At 33.4% G+C, this 17,850-nt stretch overlaps 2 protein-coding genes across 4 annotated transcripts; both read right to left on the bottom strand.

Annotated features, from left to right (window-relative positions):
- Positions 1 to 218: 218 nt before the first annotated feature.
- LOC101213930 (serine-threonine kinase receptor-associated protein) lies at positions 219 to 4,920 on the bottom strand. Its single transcript, XM_031887637.1, has 7 exons — positions 4,295 to 4,920; positions 3,872 to 4,007; positions 2,285 to 2,366; positions 1,445 to 1,620; positions 1,192 to 1,329; positions 959 to 1,098; positions 219 to 860 (listed from the first exon to the last, which is right to left on the bottom strand). Exons 1-7 carry the CDS (start codon positions 4,410 to 4,412, stop codon positions 589 to 591), a joined length of 1,062 nt encoding a protein of 353 aa, XP_031743497.1. The 5' UTR covers positions 4,413 to 4,920; the 3' UTR covers positions 219 to 588.
- Positions 4,921 to 7,508: 2,588 nt separating this feature from the next.
- Positions 7,509 to 12,415, bottom strand: LOC101206542 (pentatricopeptide repeat-containing protein At1g31430). Of its 3 annotated transcripts, none has more exons than XM_031880209.1 (4): positions 12,011 to 12,415; positions 10,957 to 11,092; positions 9,831 to 9,913; positions 7,509 to 9,715 (listed from the first exon to the last, which is right to left on the bottom strand). In XM_031880209.1, exon 4 carries the CDS (start codon positions 9,677 to 9,679, stop codon positions 7,658 to 7,660), a length of 2,022 nt encoding a protein of 673 aa, XP_031736069.1. In that variant the 5' UTR covers positions 9,680 to 9,715; positions 9,831 to 9,913; positions 10,957 to 11,092; positions 12,011 to 12,415; the 3' UTR covers positions 7,509 to 7,657. The 3 variants fall into 3 exon arrangements, with proteins under 3 accessions (XP_031736069.1, XP_031736070.1, XP_031736071.1); XM_031880210.1 differs by having other exon boundaries at positions 11,955 to 12,415; XM_031880211.1 differs by lacking the exon at positions 12,011 to 12,415 and adding an exon at positions 11,365 to 11,930.
- Between the last annotated feature and the right edge of the window lie 5,435 nt (positions 12,416 to 17,850).

The raw sequence follows: 17,850 nt of genomic DNA on the forward strand, positions 1-17,850 counted from the left end.
GTGTTTATAAATGCAAAACAGAGATCCTTCTAATGGAAAATTTTACTCAATGAAACAGTTATTCACCAGAAATTCAAAAACCTGAACGAGTTTTTAAAAATTAATTCCAAAATTCAAACCTGAGTAGTTTTTCTAGAATCTAACATCCGATTTGATTGAGAAAAAGAAACAACTCTGTAAAATCATAAAAATATTCAACAGAAAACAAAAAACCCATATCTTGGAAATTTTCGGTTTTATTTAGACTTAGCTTTGACTACAAGAAGGTTGAATTGCCAAACTCAAGGAGATTGGTCCTGAATTGTAGTCATCACCAGCCTTTCCTTCACATAATTGCTCTTAACGTGGTTCTTGCTACAATCACAATGGTTAACAAATCTAAAAATCTCAAAAATATAAAACGTTGAAGACAATGTCATAACAAAAAAGCGTTCACTTGAGACAAGTTCACACCCATATCTGCAGAATCGACTAAAACTGTATACAAAAATCAGCAAAGTCCATATCTCACAAAAGATGAACTGTATACGACCATATAAACCTCGAACGCTTTGCGGCATCGAATCATCAAGCAATGGAGAAACGATTTCACTCATTTCCTGTCTCCTCCTTCTCCTTCTCTCTGGCCTTCCCCTCGTCTGCGATGTTGAAGCCCTCGATCTTGCGTGAGACCTCATCGGCACTTACCTTCACTTTACCAATAGATCCATTGACCAAGGCGGATTCATCCGAATCATCATGAGTTAAAGGACCAGTCTGCCATATCCTAATGGTTCCATCCTCAGATCCAGAGGCATAGGATTCCCCACCGGGCGCAAAGCGCAAGCAATGTACAGGTCCATGATGACCCTTATTACATGCTGCATCGATATTTAAAAATGAAGGCATTCTTCAACTCACGGGAAAAATTGAATCTTTTTGGCAAATAAAAAGGAAAAAGAATGATACGGATTCATACCAATCTCATCACCAGTATGAAAATCAAATACATGGATCCACATATCCTCTCCACCGGCAATGAACTTCATCCCATACTTTGGTTCCAAGGAAGCAGATTCTACAGTGCAAGGCATGTTGTAGCTCTTGACTAAGCCAAAGCTAAAAAGAGAACAAAAAACAAAAATAAAATAAAATAAAACCACAAGGAGATTGGATAATGTAATAGTAATACTGCTTAAGCGTTACACTTACTGATTTGCATCCCAAAATTTAACAGTCGACCCATCAGCAGTTGTGATATATCGTCCGTCCTGACTAACTTCTGCACTGGTCACTGATGACTTGGTTTCAAGAGTTTGAACTATTTGGCCACTTCTCACATCCCATAACCTGTATGACAACGACTAGACTTGAGAAGGACTTGCCAAATATCCAAATAATTAATAATAAAAGACATCCCATTCATGCACTTTGACAGGGTGGATTAACATCCAGTGATTAATACCTGACCCCTCCCATGTCAGTGCAAGAACTTAGTATTGTCTGATCACTATGAAGCCATGTAACAGTTCTGACTGAACCAGGGGATTTATCCACTTCTCTTGGAGGTGCATCGGGACGATTCAAGTCATATATTCGTAGTACTTTCTCCAGACCACCAGTCAATAAAAGGTGTGTATCCTATCACATTTTAAAAAAGGCTTTATTGGAGAAGAGAGGTTCATTTAAACTGTCACATATCATAATGAACGAAGATAAATAGCAATATAATACCACAACTTGGTATATAACAGTCAACTCAAATAGTGCCACAAGCAGTGTGGGAGCAAGTCAAATAAAAAGAACTAATGAATCCAATCATGATAGCAAAATTATAAATATACTCCTATCACCATTATCAAGACAGAAATAACTTAGAAACCGAGTCATATGAATACATCACACTGAACCGATCAAACCAAAACACCAATATGAGGTAAAAATAACATTTTTTAATAATATCATCCATAGTGTCTAGGCCAACTAAAATGCTGCTAGTGTCTAGGCCAACTAAAATGCTGCTCGATTAATCTCACTTGGGACAGATGTTGGATTGGACCATACAAGTTATCAAGAAACTCTAGGGTTTTGAAAGACTGGGCAACTGGATACCACAAGATAAATTATTGGGTTTCAGAAGACTATAGAAGGTAGATGGCAACCATGAGACTATTTTCAGGTTATTGCTATTAATGTCAAAAAAGATACGCCATGTTTTGATAATAATTCCCCAGTCATTTCTTAGGACATGAAATCATATGCACATCAACAAAAAGTGTATAAAAAAGGTGATATAAGATATTACCTCTGAAAAAGAACAGGCACGAACAATATGCTTGTGCTCAAATGAGTGCAGTACATCTCCAGTTAATGCATCCCATACTTTCCTGTAAGTTCAATCACAAATATGAAGGATTGTACCAATGATTCCAAACTCCATTATGATCACAAAATCACTTGAAAGAAATGTCTTAACTTCTATAGGAAATGAAGTAATATTTAACAAACAATATTCTGTCATCAAAATAAGGCTTATGAGATTAATCAGAAAATAATCACGACAAACTCTACCATATGCCCAAGGAGAGAGTGAGTAGTAAGAAGGTGTTGCAGTCTAGAGGAAGCAAATGCTGGAGGGAAGGAGGAAGACCACAATGAGTACTTCTGCCAAAAAGCCAAGGTGCAAATGCAATAGCAAGAGGCATGCAAAAAGGTAGAAAAAGCAACTGTCCGGACAATGTGATGCCTCAGTGATGTAGTTATAAGTTCACCGTAGGCAGTCAGCCTTGGAGTTTAGTATGTCAGTAGGTTGGTAGGTAGATTTACCAACTATTGTCTAGCATCATAATTTAAGTTTCACAACCCCTGGCCCTAATCATAATGGAGTCATGTAAATTCAGGCACATTTTTGCCAAAAGAAAAAAAAAAAGCCTACAATTCTGTATCATAAAATCACCACAACGAGGCAAGCATAGTTCAGTCAACTTTAACTCTGTATCATAATGAATGATAAGTAATTTCACAAACCAAAATTTTGCAGCCTTCAACCAACTTTAATGTTCAAAACAATTGTTTAAAAAGAAAAACATGTAAGATAAGCAGATCAAATGCAAAATGTTAACTATATTACCAATTAATGTAATGTGCACTAAAAAAAGGGCCATGATTTCCTGACACTATTTATAGAGAAACATTCAAATAAAATTAATAACTGATTTTGTTCTATGATATTATTTTTAGCTATTAAAAAAAGGAACTATAAAAAGGTCTTTTATGATCATAGATTCATTTCAAAGAAAGTCAAAATAAAATCATTGAGTACCCATATATCCCGATTCATCTTTGTGTATAACCCACTGAATCAAGAAATTTAAAAAGTAAACAGAATACGCACTTTCCACTGCATTAGAAGTCTAGGACCCTTTTCAATTCCTTTTTTTTTTCTTTCTTTCAATGCCTCCAGAAATAAAACATAATTCATCAACTTGTGTCAAAAAGAAAGTTGGTCTCAGTACCATCACTCAAATAAAAGCAAGCAATATCTGATAATCATAACGAGGAAACATGTAGGAAATTGAAAGTGCTAAATGTATATATAGAATAATACACAGACCAAAAACCAGAACTCAGAAGATGGGAATCAAATTCATTAGAATTTGATAAGATGATTTATTATAAGTAAAAATTCCAGATCTACACGGATAGGTTAATCTAAAAATGCTATGAAAATTCCCTACTCCCGATCAATGCTATAAACATTATTTAAAATTACCCCTCCTCAGTTCTGAGAGAAGATATCTAATCATATACCGCATACAATGTTATGACACTGAAAAGTCAATGATATGTCAGTTCTTAAAACGTATCATGAAAACCAATGAGAAGGACATACGCTGAAAAATCAGCAGAACCAGTAGCAGCACGTAAAGCATTGGTATCCAGACAACAACTCCAAACTGCGCCTTTGTGACCTTCAAATGTACCAATCCAATCGCCAGTTTCACCATTTCTAAGCATGGGATTGGAATCTGAATGGAGGACAAGAATAACATATTCAAAGGCAACCCATAAAAGTAAAGTCCGGATTAAGCTTTGAGCAAACGACATGGGATTCATTCAACAAATCTCTCATCAAAGAAAGCTAAAATAGCAATACCCACATCTAGGACAACTATCAATTAAAGTCAAAAGAACTAACACTGGACAACAACAAAAAAGAAAAAAGATCCAAAATCATAATTAATATCCAGAAAGTTTGGCGATTCATAAATTAAAGTCTTAAATCAAAGCAAAAATTTTAAATCTTGAATCATACCCTTGCTGGCACTGATGAGGAAGAATCCATCGGGCGTAACAGGGCTATAAAATAGATCCACAACCGGTCGAGAATGGCCATGGCAAACGAGAGGAATAGCCACTCTCTTCTTATCCATGTCAGACAAAAAAAAAAAAAAAAAAAAAGCTAAACTAGAGTTGTATAAAACCTAAAACCTAGAAATAAACTATAGATTTGTTGTGTGTTTTTATTGATGATTGGTTTTAGAGGTGTAATTGAAGAAGAAATAAGGAAATGAAAACCCTAAAGCCGAAAATCCAGAGAAATCAACAACCCAACTGTAAGGAGAAAGACGGCGATCAGTTGTTAAAATGAAAAGGTAAGCTGTGTTGAAATTGTGATGGAAGGAAAAATTGGAGGGAGAAATGGCGGTATATAACACAGGTGATAGAGGCTAACAACAAAGCTAACACTTTAACACCTCCTAACCCTCTGAAATGGCTCTGATGATATCAAAATTCTAAACCCCAAAATTACAGAAAGATCAACACTTTCAAAAAAGAAAAAAAAATTCAAAAAAAAAAAAAGCTTAAAAAAGGAAAATCTAAACAAAACAGAGCTTCCTAGAGAAGGGCTAGGCGCAACCATAACTCTCTTCAGACCTGATCTTATATAAACGTCAAATTACTTTTTTTTCTTCTTCTCTTTCTTCTCTTTTCTTTTTTCCTATCTTTTTTGAGCCGGGCTTGAGACCGGCCCATTAAGACGTAAGCCCATTTCATCCTTCATTTCTGATATTTTTTATGGGCTGATCATACATAAATGGCAAATCTTTATTTAATTTAATAAAATAGCAAAATCCAAAACAGCCAATGTAAAAAAATATATATATATTAATAATAATAATCCTAAATACAATTGTTCAATAAACCACAAATACTCTATAATTAAAATCGAACTCCCAACACACAATTAACACCTATCAACATCAAACTTCCATTAATTGGAGCTTCCACCTCGTCCCCTTCAAACCTTTCAAACTCTTCATATTTGGATTTTCTTCTTATCGGCTTATCTGATCGAAGACTTTGAAATTTTCATCTTGCTTGCTCCTTCGACTAGAAACTCACGTGTCGAACAACCTACTAAAAACTCCAAGAAGAACCACGACTATAAAACAGAACACCCACGACGAAACTCATAGTGAAACTCGCTGGGAACGCCACTCAATCCTTCTATCCTCCTGTCTGTGGCTAAATTCGTGAATGTCGACTAAACCTGACTCCAACAAACTCTGAAACGTCAAAACCCACTGCAAATCCACGATTAATGTCACAAAGCTTTCGAAACGAATGCTAGAGCCGTCGTAAACAGCCCCAAAATTGTCAACTTCTATCTGTCGACCAACGTCTCTCTTCCTGTTGGAACGCCACCGCACTCTTCTCTATCAATCTTTTTTGCTAGAAAAAACTTTCATTCTACTGTGGTTTTTAGCTTTCGGCTGCCCCCTCTTCCTATTCGTCCAACTTTTCTTTTCTCTAATTTAAAAGACTCACGGAAGAAGATTCAATTAATTGCAAAAATACCATTGAGACATAATTACAATTTCACCGTCAACATAAAACCCATTTTAAAACAAAAAGTTTTGAATCTTTCAGATACTTTTGAAATCTTTTATGTTTTAACGTTTTTCAATTTATATGTCTTCAATATTGGTGATTTGTTAAAATTGAGCTATCCTTAGTGATCAACTTACAATATATAATGCTTAATGAATGGATAGAAAAATGAAGAGGAAAAAAAATATTTAAGGTCGTTTAAGGAATTGTAATAATTATTGTTATTATTAATAAATCGTTTAAAATATAACAACCTCATATATATATTTTTTATTATTATAGGGAGGTTGCTGCAATATTGTCCAACAACAAAATAACATATTTAGTTAAGATTTACTAAATTTAAATGTTGTTTGTAAAATACGGTGTCTTTATGTTATTTTCAATATCTTGTCTCATTTTTTTGAGTTATTCAAATACATATATGATTATTCTATACCGAGTGGAATTATATTATATCTTGATGACCAAAATTTTTGTTTATAACATTCATACTCCACGTATAAATGAGATTCATATAAAAACTATTGATTATGTGAGAGAAATGTTATTTGAATTAATATGATTCGAATTAAATTAAATATGATATTTAGAGTTATTAATTCTTTAATTGTTAATTAAATTTAATATATAACTTAAAATTAAAAGTAAAATGAGAACATGGTGGAGAGGAGTTGTAAATCATTTGTAATTGCTTCTCCATCTCTCTCCTCTCACGTAACAAAAGGGTTTTGCTACACAGAGAAGGATTAAGGATCCAATCATGAATTTGTTCTCTACAAAAATTCTCTTATAACACCCTTTTTCTTTTTATTTAATAAGGATTTCACACCTCCAACTTGTTATTTATTTGAAAAACCATGCAGTTTCTAGCATCGAAGGTCATTGCTTCAAATTAAGAATGCTTAACTATGAAGTTATTAACATTGGACCCACAATGCAACTTGTTGATATAACTAATAACGATTTTTAGTTTTTTTTAAGTCTTTCTTAAACATACTTTCATATATCCCCAAGATTCTTCTCACTCAAATTTGATGTCAGTCTATTCATATCTCACATCCTAAATTTGAGGCGTGTTACATCAACTTCTGCTTGGTTTGTCCTCGAATCACATTTTGCTAAGAGAGGTTCTGTTCTAATACTATTTGTAACGAACTCGATAATCTAAGACTATTGATAGGGTCATTACCTTATTAAGAAATTCATGAATGGTAAATGGTTATAGTGAGATGAAATATATCGATGTACTTGTATATTCGAGACATAAAAATTGAATTTTGTAGCTAACGAAACGTTCAATTATCCATTTTATGTCAATAGGTTAATGAAGTTTATAAAATAATGTCTAGGTCAATGATTTATTATACAAAATTACAACTCCAATGATGTATTAGATATACAATAGAAAGTTTAAGGCCTTTGCTTGGACACCAATTTTAATATTCAATTTCCATTAGACACTTGGAAAGTTTAATCAAGTTTGCAAATCTTTAATACCTAATAGCTATTACTTTGCACGTGGTCATCATTTATCTGAGGAAAAAAGCAAAATATTGCAATTTAATTGTAATGGATCGTGATGGACTACTATGTATGATTTTATCATGATCGTGACAGACTACTATGTATGATTTTATCATGATCCAGAAAGACATAAATAGCTTTGTCATTTGAAATAACTTTCCTAAAAAAATCAAGAAATTGTATTTCCAGTTTGTGTTCTAATTTGACCATCACTTCTGATATTGTTAAACGCCTTTCTTCCTACACAGCAAATCACTTAAGATTCTACAAAATTGCAGTGTTGAGTGTCCTTGTAGAGTGGCATCACACTTTCAACCTGAGATTCCTTTAATCCTAGTAACTGTCCAGTCACTCTATTCAACATGGAACATATCTCCATCATTTCTGGATGAGATGGATCCCCGACAAGAAACTCGTGAACAATGCCATCAACTTCGATCAAGCTACACCCAGGCATCTTCTTCACTCCAAGTTCTTTCATTTTCCTTCTCACTTTCTTTGCATCTTCCCACCTATCGACAGAAGCATATATATTCGCAAGAAGTGTGTGAATGCTAGAATCACATGATTCAATGTTCTCCAGTTTTTTGGCCAGCCTTTCACCCATGTCAACATTATTGTGGATTCTACAAGCACTGAGCAAAGCACCATACAGAGGAACCACAATTTCGCAATTTTCAATCGGAATCTCTTGTATGAGTTCCTCTGCTTCATCCAATAACCCAGCTCTACCAAGAAGGTCAATTACACACCCATAATGCTCTACCTTCGGCTCAATTCGGTGAACCTTTTTCATCGAGTTGAAAAACCTACGCCCTTCCTCAACCAGCCCACCATGACTACAGGCACTTAAAACTCCAATGAAGGTGATATCATCAGGTTTAGCCCCCACACGTTCCATTTCTGAGAACAGCCGGAGTGCTTCACTCGTCTTACCATTCATTGCAAGACCGCATATAATTGAGGTCCAAGATGCCGTGTCCTTGTCTTCTAACTCATAGAAAATTTCTAATGATTTATCTACACAACCACATTTGGAATACATTTCAATGAGTGCAGTACCAACAACCACATCCATTGTTATTCTGTTTTCATCTAGGTATCCATGAATCCATTTCCCTTGTTCTAGAGCTCCCAACTGCGCGCAACCTGTGAGGAGAGTGACCACTGTGAACTTATCAGGTTTTACCCTTTGAATTTGCATTTCGCGAAACAGAGCCACAGCATCATCAAAATGGTGGAACTGCACATACCCATTTATCATAGCTGTCCACAAAACAACATCTCTAACTGGACTTTTGTCAAACAAGTCTCTAGCCTCTCTTAAATCACCACAGTTTATATAGCCAGAGATCATGCTAGTCCAACAAATTACATTTTTCATAGACATTTCATCAAATATGTTGCGGGCAATATTTAGACAACCACATTTTGCATACATATCTAATAAGGCATTGTCGATTCGAGTGGTAAAACCAAGCTCCTTTCTAACATAGTTGTGAATTTCATCTCCAAGCTCCAGATTTTTCAGTGCTGTACAAGCAGAAAGAGTGCTAACTACAGTAGCTTCATCAGGTTTCTCATTGCCCTCTTGCTGCATTTCCCTAAATGTATTGATAGCATCCTCAAATCTACGACACCTAACATACCCAGAAATCATAACATTCCAAGAAACCGAATCTCTAGTCGTCATTTCATCAAATAACTTCTTAGCATTCTCAACATTGCTTAATTCATAATACATATCTATAAGTGAATTATAGACATAATTATCCAAATCCATTCCTGTCTTCACTATAAAGCCACGAACCTTTTCACCTTGCCTCACGTCCCGTAAGCAACCAATAGCTTTCAGAACAAATGGGTAAGTAAAACCATCAGGCCACAATCCATCTTCCCTCAACTGTTGAAAGAGCAAAAGGACTTTTCTGAGAATACCCCTTTTGGCATACATTTTAACCATCACATTATAAACAAACAGAGATGGGTCTTGAACATAATTGAATATCTTCTCTGCATAGCGCAAGTTGCCAAGAGATGAGTCTGCACAGAATGCCATCAATTTGTTTATTGTGTCCCTGTCTCCTTCAAGACCAATTCGAAAGATCTGACTCTGAATTTGTTTGAGTTGATCCATGGACTTGCAGTTCCGAAGACACTCGATGCATGATTTCTTTGTTAGTTTGGAGATTCGAAGCAGAACTGGAACTAAATGGGGGCTTGAAGAAAAATGACGGGATATAAACTGGACTCTTCGAATGATTGATAAAGGAAGCATGTGCGAGCTTTGTGAGTGTTTGAAGAATTGGAAAATCTAATAAAACAAACAGAAAGAACACGTTAGTTCATAGGATATTATCTTATGCAGGGATGTGTGTGTAACAAGAAAGTGATAAAGATATGCCACTAATAAAAGCATGCTTAATTACCTCTGAAAAAGCAAAGGCACAATCAAAATGCTTCTGCTCGAATGAGTGCACTACACCTCCAGGTTAATGCATCCTATACTTTCCTGTAAGTTTAATCACAATATGCAGGAATGATTTCAATCTTCATTGTCCACAAAATCACTAGAAAGAAACATTTAACTTTCCTTTCAAATAAGGTGTTATTTACTTATTATTATTATAGGAAATGGAGTAACATTTAACAAACAATATCCTGTCATCAAAATAAAGCTTACGAATAATCAATCACAAAATAATTACGACAAACTCTACCATATGCCCAAGAAAAGGGTGAGGAGTAAGAAGGTGGTGCAGTCTAGAGGAAGCAAATGCTTGGGGGAATGGAAAAAGACCACAATGAGTACTTCAGCCAAAAAGTCATGGTGCAAATGCAATAGCAAGAAAGTCAAAATAAAATTAATAACTGATTTTATTCATTGATATTATTTTTAGCTATTAAAAAAAGGACCTATAAAACGATCTTTCATGATCATAGATTCATTTCAAAGAAAGTCAAAATAAAATCATTGAGTACCCATACATCCCAATTCATCTTTGTGTATAACCCACTGAATCAAGAAATTTAAAAAGTAAACAGAATACGCACTTTCCACTGGATTAGAAATCTAGGACCCTTTTCAATTCTTTTTTTTTCTTTCCTTCAATCCCTCTAGAAATAAAACATAATTCATCAACTTGTGTCAAAAAGAAAGTTGGCCTGAGTGCCATCACTCAAATAAAAGCAAGCAATATTTGATAATCATAACGAGGAAACACATAGGAAATTGAAAATGCTAAATGTATATATAGAAGAATACACAGACCAAAAAGCAGAACTCAGAAGATGGGAATCAAATTAATTAGAATTTGATACGATGATTTATTATAAGTAAAAATTCCAGATCTACACGGATCGGTTAATCTAAAAAAGCTATGAAAAATTGCTACTCCCAATCAATGCTATAAGCATTATTTAAGATTTCCTCTCCTCAGTTCTGAGAGAAGATATCTAATTTAATTATATACCGCATACAATGTTATGACACTGAAAAGTCAATAATATGTCGGTTCTTAAAACGTATCATGAAAACCAATGAGAAGGACATACGCTGAAAAATTAGCAGAACCAGTAGCAGCACGTAAAGCATTGGTATCCAGACAACAACTCCAAACTGCGCCTTTGTGACCTTCAAATGTACCAATCCAATCACCATTTTCACCATTTCTAAGCATGGGATTGGAATCTGAATGGGAATAACATATTTATAAGGCAACCCATAAAAGTAAACTCCGGATTAAGCTTTGAGCAAACGACATGGGATTCATTCAACAAATCTCCCATCAAAAAAGCTAAAATAGCAATACCCACATCTAGGACAACTATCAATCAAAGTCAAAAGAACTGACACTGGACAAAAAAAAAAAGATCCAAAATCATAATTAATATCCAGAAAATTTGGCGATACATAAATTAAAGTCTTAAATCAAAGCAAAAGTTTTAAATCTTGAATCATACCCTTGCTGGCACTGACGAGGAAGAATCCATCGGGCGTAACAAGGCTAGAAAATAGATCGACAATCGGTCGAGAATGACCATGGCAAACGAGAGGAATAGCCACTCTCTTCTTATCCATGTCAGACAAAAAAAAAATTATACTAAACTAGAGTTGTATAAAACCTAGAAATAAACTGTAGATTTGTTGTGTTTTTATTGATGATTGGTTTTAAAGGTGTGATTGAAGAAGAAATAAGGAAATGAAAACCCAAAAGCTGAAAATCCAAAGAAATCAACAACCCAACTGTAAGGAGAAAGACGGCGATCAATTGTTAAAATGAAAAGGTAAGCGGTGTTGAAATTGTGATGGAAGGAAAATTGGAGGGAGAAATGGCGGTATATAACACAGGTGATGGAGGCTAACAACAAAACTAACACTTTAACACCTCCTAACCCTCTGAAATGGCTCTGACAATATCATAATTCTAAACCCCAAAATTACAGAAAGATCAACACTTCCAAAAAGAAAAAAAGATTTTAAAAAAAAAGCTAAAAAAAGGAAAATATAAACAAAACAGAGCTTCATCATAATTTTTCTAATAAGACTATACCCAGTCCTAATTTGAGTAAATCTTTCAAACTTCCAGCATCGTGAGTCGGTACTAACCTCCCGCCTTCCCTCCGTAGTCAGCTCTGGTACGCCTGCTGGAGTTTTCCCCCTCTCCTCTTCAAGTTCGTAAGATTGAAGTTTTATGATCTTTCAACTTTCCATTTCTTCATGTGCATGCCTTGTGCCAGTTTGATTTGGGATTAATGTTGGGAAGGATTGATATCGGGTAGTGTCTAGAGTTTCCAGTTATGTTTTGTTTGCGGGGCTTAACTGTAAATGGTGACCGACGGGGGGTGACTGGCGAGGCAAAGGAGATTGAATAGAAATAGATGGAGACGGCTGGCTGGCGTGGCGGTGGAGATCGAAGAGATGGAAGAAGAGAAGACGGAAAACGAAGGAGGATGAGGAGATGCGAGATGAGAGGGATGAAGAGACTGCTAGGAGTGGGTTTAAAAAAAAACATCACTCCAAACTAAACTTATATATACTTCAGTTCCGTTCAATTTGAAAAGGAGTTTTTAAAATAGACCGAACCATTTAAATTCGGTTTGGACTATTTGAGACAGCAACATTTTTTGTTTTCTACATAAATGGTGTGGTTTGATTCGGTTTTAACAAGCGGTTCAATTTATACCGTTTAGACTTGATCTTATATAATGTGAAATTATTTTTTTTTTCTTTGAATTTTTGTCTAAGTGGTATACCATGTTACAAAATTGCAATAAATTTTTTAAAATTTTCAAAAATATCATAAATTGACTAATATTTTATACAAATATAGAGTAAAAATGACCAATTTACTCTTTTTATTATTAATAATATATTAAAAAGAAAAAGAAAAGTGAACACGTTTAAGATTTTCATTTATTAAATATTCTATGAAAATATGGATTAAATTCTATTAAAGTAATATTAATAATAAAAATTGTCCTTAGTTTGCTTTTTATGATTTTATTAAATTGTCCTTTTTTATTTTGCATTCTTTTTCATATATTTTATATAATTATAGTATATATTGAATAATATAATGTATCTTTTATTAGTGAAATGTTCTTATATCAATTTATTTATTTATTTTATTTAAATATTCATATCTTACGTAGTAAATAATACATTATGTTTGAAATAATATTATTATATATGAAAGTTGTTTATGTTTACAAGAACATGAATGAGAAATAATTATGATGAGTATATGTAATATATGTCATTAAAATATTTGTTATTCTCTAGTATATGTAATAGGGGTGTTCAAAATGAAGTTGAAAACTGAATCGAATCACTAATCGAACCGAAATCGAATGCATATGGTTCGGTTCGATTCGATTTCTATTTCAAAAAAACCACATAAAATTCGGTTCAGTTCAGTTTAAGATGTTAAGAACCGATTCTCAAACCGAACTGAATTGCTTTATTTTAAAAACTAAATATATATATATATATATATATATATATATATATATGTTAATAATAAGACTTTTTTAGACTTCAAAGCGGGTATAGAGGCAAAAATCAATGAGAGGAACGAAAAGGAGAAGAATGACATAATCAAAACGTAAATGACAAATTGTCTTGACGAAGTTTGTATGACTGTAGGACTTTTATTCATCGTAGGTGGATTTTAAAACTTCTATGTGTTGTTGGACTTTCAAATTTCAATGTTTGAAACATCTATGTCTGTAATTTTGAAATTTCTATGTTTATAACTTTGTATAAGCCGTTCGGTTTTGATTTGATTTTATTTATGTATATGTGGTTCGGTTTTCATTCGGTTTGGCATAGATGAGCGGTTCGGTTCGGTTTCAATGAAGATGTTTTTTATCATTTTGCGGTTCGATGCGGTTTTAGCTTCAAACCGAACCGCGAACACCACTAATATGTAATGTTGAGATCAACTGAATATGTTTGTAATGTAGGGACTTTGATGAAAGAATTGAAGATTCAGGAAATTGTATGAAAAAAAATGGTTGAATGTTAAATTGACTTATGAATAGTGTTATGAAACAATACATTATATATTTTATGAATGAAATGTTATGCAATCAATTTGTTAAACTGGTTTATTTATTTTATTTCAAATATTTATTTTATATGTAATAAATAATAAGTTATGTTTGAAAAAGCAGTATAAGGATATATCATAATATATATTGTTCATTTAAGGTTAGTAAGAATTTTATATTTTGTATTTGAAATATACTATGATATATTGAGTACATCAAAGATGACATCATTTATGTACTATTTGTTGGAATTTTTTGTCCTAAAACTCGTAGTTTGTAAATCATATTCTACTCAATAAAGTTGTTATTGAGAAATTAAATATTATAATCTTAAATCCAATAAATCAAGTTCCAAGACTATTTTTTGAATAAACTTGAACTTTATGTGTAAACATAAACGTGGATCAAGTTCGAGTATATAGCCTAAATAGTCTATAGTATATGAAATAAAGGTTGGGCGCCTTATTTAGAGAAACTATGGATGCGGCCCACTTTGTAGTACAAACGAGGTGATCCTAATCGTTCATGTAGAGACATGAAAGTGGGGGCATCCTATGTAAAATGTTTACATAAGACTGAACCATGAATTAGTCATTTTTACGTTATAACACCGTTTACTGTTTAAAACTGACTATCTCAATTATTGATGACCTAGGTAACTTAGTCTTAATCCTGAGTTAACTATGAACTCCTGTTCACACGAGATTATCCTTAGATCTGCATAGGTGAGGGCAGCTCATCAGCGTTGGCCCAATAAGCCTCCCATTTCAGGGGTAAGATCGGGTGGATAGCTGGGAACATAGGGTACAAGATGGAATTCACTCCTACCCGCTTTAGGGTTAGTAGATAGGTTGCTCTCTTAAGCACTGAATCCAAGTCTTGAACAAGGGGCCCCACCCTCTCATTGGCTCGAGAGGGATTAAGTTTATAGGTTGAACCTTAAACCAATTGTTCAATAGTGGATTAGTGGGACTTAAGGAGCAAGATGTAATCTTGGGGGTAAAACGGTATTTTGACCCAGCCAAGGTTACGAGCAACCTGTGAAGGATTAACTTACTGATTATGGTTTTATCAAATGGACACAAATATATCTATAGTGAGGGGAGTGCAACTACGGGACTTTAGTGGAATGACCCGTTAGTTAACGAATGTTGATTAACTCGGTTTAAAAGAGTTTAGCTAGTTAATCTTGAATCGTTGGAGCCCATGATCTATAGGTCCATTAGGTTCCTCTGCTAGCTCATATGGATTAAACTTAGAACAGTGTGATGAAATAAGTCGAATTGTTCGAATTGGGAGAAGAAAGGGAAACCGACAAATATAGTGATATAGTCGTCGATCTTCTAATTAGAAATAGAGCTTTATGTTTTACATACTATAAGTATGAATGCGGATTCATACTAAGAAGCTCGGAATTGGTCAAAAATAGTAAAAAGTCAAAATGTTGACTTTTGACTTTGAAAAGTCAAACTTTGACCGGCCTTATATTCAAATGTGATTTGAATTTTGGAAAAATGAATGCGGATTCATGCTCGGGAGGTTGGAATTAGTCAAGACGGACAAAATGGTAAAAAGTCAAAATATTGACTTTTGACTTAGAAAAGTCAAAGTTTGACTTTTGACTAGAAATATCTAATGACCATTTTACCCTTGGACTAAGTTAGTGGGAAAATCCAACATTTTGTTGGATAATCCCACTAACTCTTAGTGGGATATGTGGCTATATGAGATATAGACACCTAGCCCACTAAGTTCCACTAATTGTTAGTGGAACATTAGGTGTTGAGATTTGGCAAATGAATTGCATGCATTTTTGCATGCAATTAGGCTATAAATAGAGGTGTTTTCAAATGTTGAAGGACTTTTGCCTCTTTTATCATTTTCATCATCTCAACAAAAGAAAAAAAAAAAAACTTCCAATCTCATTTTATCTCCATTATTTTCTACACCAAAATTGGGTCCCACAACCCGGTTCTTTGTCTAGAGGATAGCAGTTGAGTACTAGTGGTGGTCTCGGGTAGAATTGGTAAGAAGACATCAAACCTTTTGAAAGCTTCAAAGGTAATACTTCTTAAAACTCTAATTTGATTAGTTTATGGTTACATGTTAATTGTGGCAATTAGGGTAGAAATTCGATTCTTTTTCCGCTGTGCATGACTTAGTTCTATCACTATTGAAAATATGAAGTAGTATATATATGTAACAAATCACATAAGATATATGTATCATGTACTAGTATATACGTCATTATTTATATATACACACCTAATGAAAAAAAGTAGAGTGTGTGGGACCCACGTATATAAATAATGAGAAAATAAAAAATGTTGGCCCAATGTAATATATATATATAAAGTAAAAAATAAACTATGTAGGATCCACTGCATGAAAATTGTGTACGGGTACAAAACTTCACCTCAACTCACCTATTTTTGTCAATAGTTTTGCATTCACCTACTTTTGACATATGTTTCAAAATTTACATTATTTTTTAAAAAAAGTTCTATACATAATAAATAATAACTCGTGATTGAAACAAGAGTGGTTATGTATGAAAGATAGTATATTAAATATAATAAATTAAAAAACTTTGATTGGTATCGTAGATGAAAATTTATGAAAAAATATAGAAATAAAATAACTAAATTAAAAACTGAAATATGAATATTTCAAATAAAAGTATAAATCAACCTACTAAAAGTTTAATAATAAGAAAGAAAAATTAGTTCAATAAGGAAAGCTTGCATCTCTTTCGTTTATGACAACCACATTTAAAACTTCATTTTAGAATGAATTCTAATATTTTTTTGTTGACCAACTGAACGTTTTACATTCAATGAGATGATGTCAACTTCAATTACTGTATTATTGAATATATGCATTAGTATGTATGTAACAAATCAAATAAAATACTAATCGAATATAGAAAAATATAAAGAAAATGATACAAAACGTGAAGGAAAAAAACTGAACTATATATGTGTCACAAAATACGTGTTATTATATTTATATAAATGTATATATTGATAACATCACCTGTCTATGTAGTGATATATATTGAAATTCAACTATAAATTATGTAGAACTATATGTCACTAAATATTTATGTTGTAAATAAGGTGTATCTATATATTAAATCACATCATATCCTTGTAATAGTACTATAGATATGACTCACTTTATATTTGATACAAACACAATGATCAAACTCTTTCGTGTAGGTGACAAGCGAGTGAGGGTATCCTATGCAATGAATTTACATAAAACTGAACCACGAAATAGTAAACCACTAGATGAAACTCTATTAACTAGTTGAGTTTCTATTCCATTAGGATGACCTAGGTAACTTAGTCTTAATCCTGAGTGTATTATGAGCTCATGTTCACGAGGGATCGTCCTTTGATTTGTACAAGTGAGAGCGACAAGATTATGAACTCAATATGCTTATCATTTTGGGTACAGGACCAAGTAGGGAGTTAGAAACATAATCACACAAAATGGAATTCACTCATTCCCGACTTTAGAGTAATTGAATGAGTGTTCCCTTAAATTGTGTTTTTTAGACCTGAACAAAGGACCCTCTCTCTTTGGCACAACATGGGTTCTTATTTAATGGTTGGACCATAAACATGTTCATTAGAGGAGCAACGATAATTTGACCTAGCTGATGTTACGAACACTTATGAAGGATTAACGTACTATTATTGGTTTATATCCAATGACATAAAAATACATATACGATAAGAAAAGTTCAGTTGTGAGTCTTTAGTAGCGGGTACACACAGTTAACGAATATTAGTTAATGTGGTTAATAAGTTTAGGCAATTAATCTCATGTCGTTGTAGTTTTTTATCTATAGGTCCATTAGGTCCCCTTCTTAACTCGTAAAGGATA

This window comes from Cucumis sativus, chromosome 1, assembly GCF_000004075.3.
Source record: "Cucumis sativus cultivar 9930 chromosome 1, Cucumber_9930_V3, whole genome shotgun sequence".
Taxonomy (NCBI): Eukaryota; Viridiplantae; Streptophyta; class Magnoliopsida; order Cucurbitales; family Cucurbitaceae; genus Cucumis; species Cucumis sativus.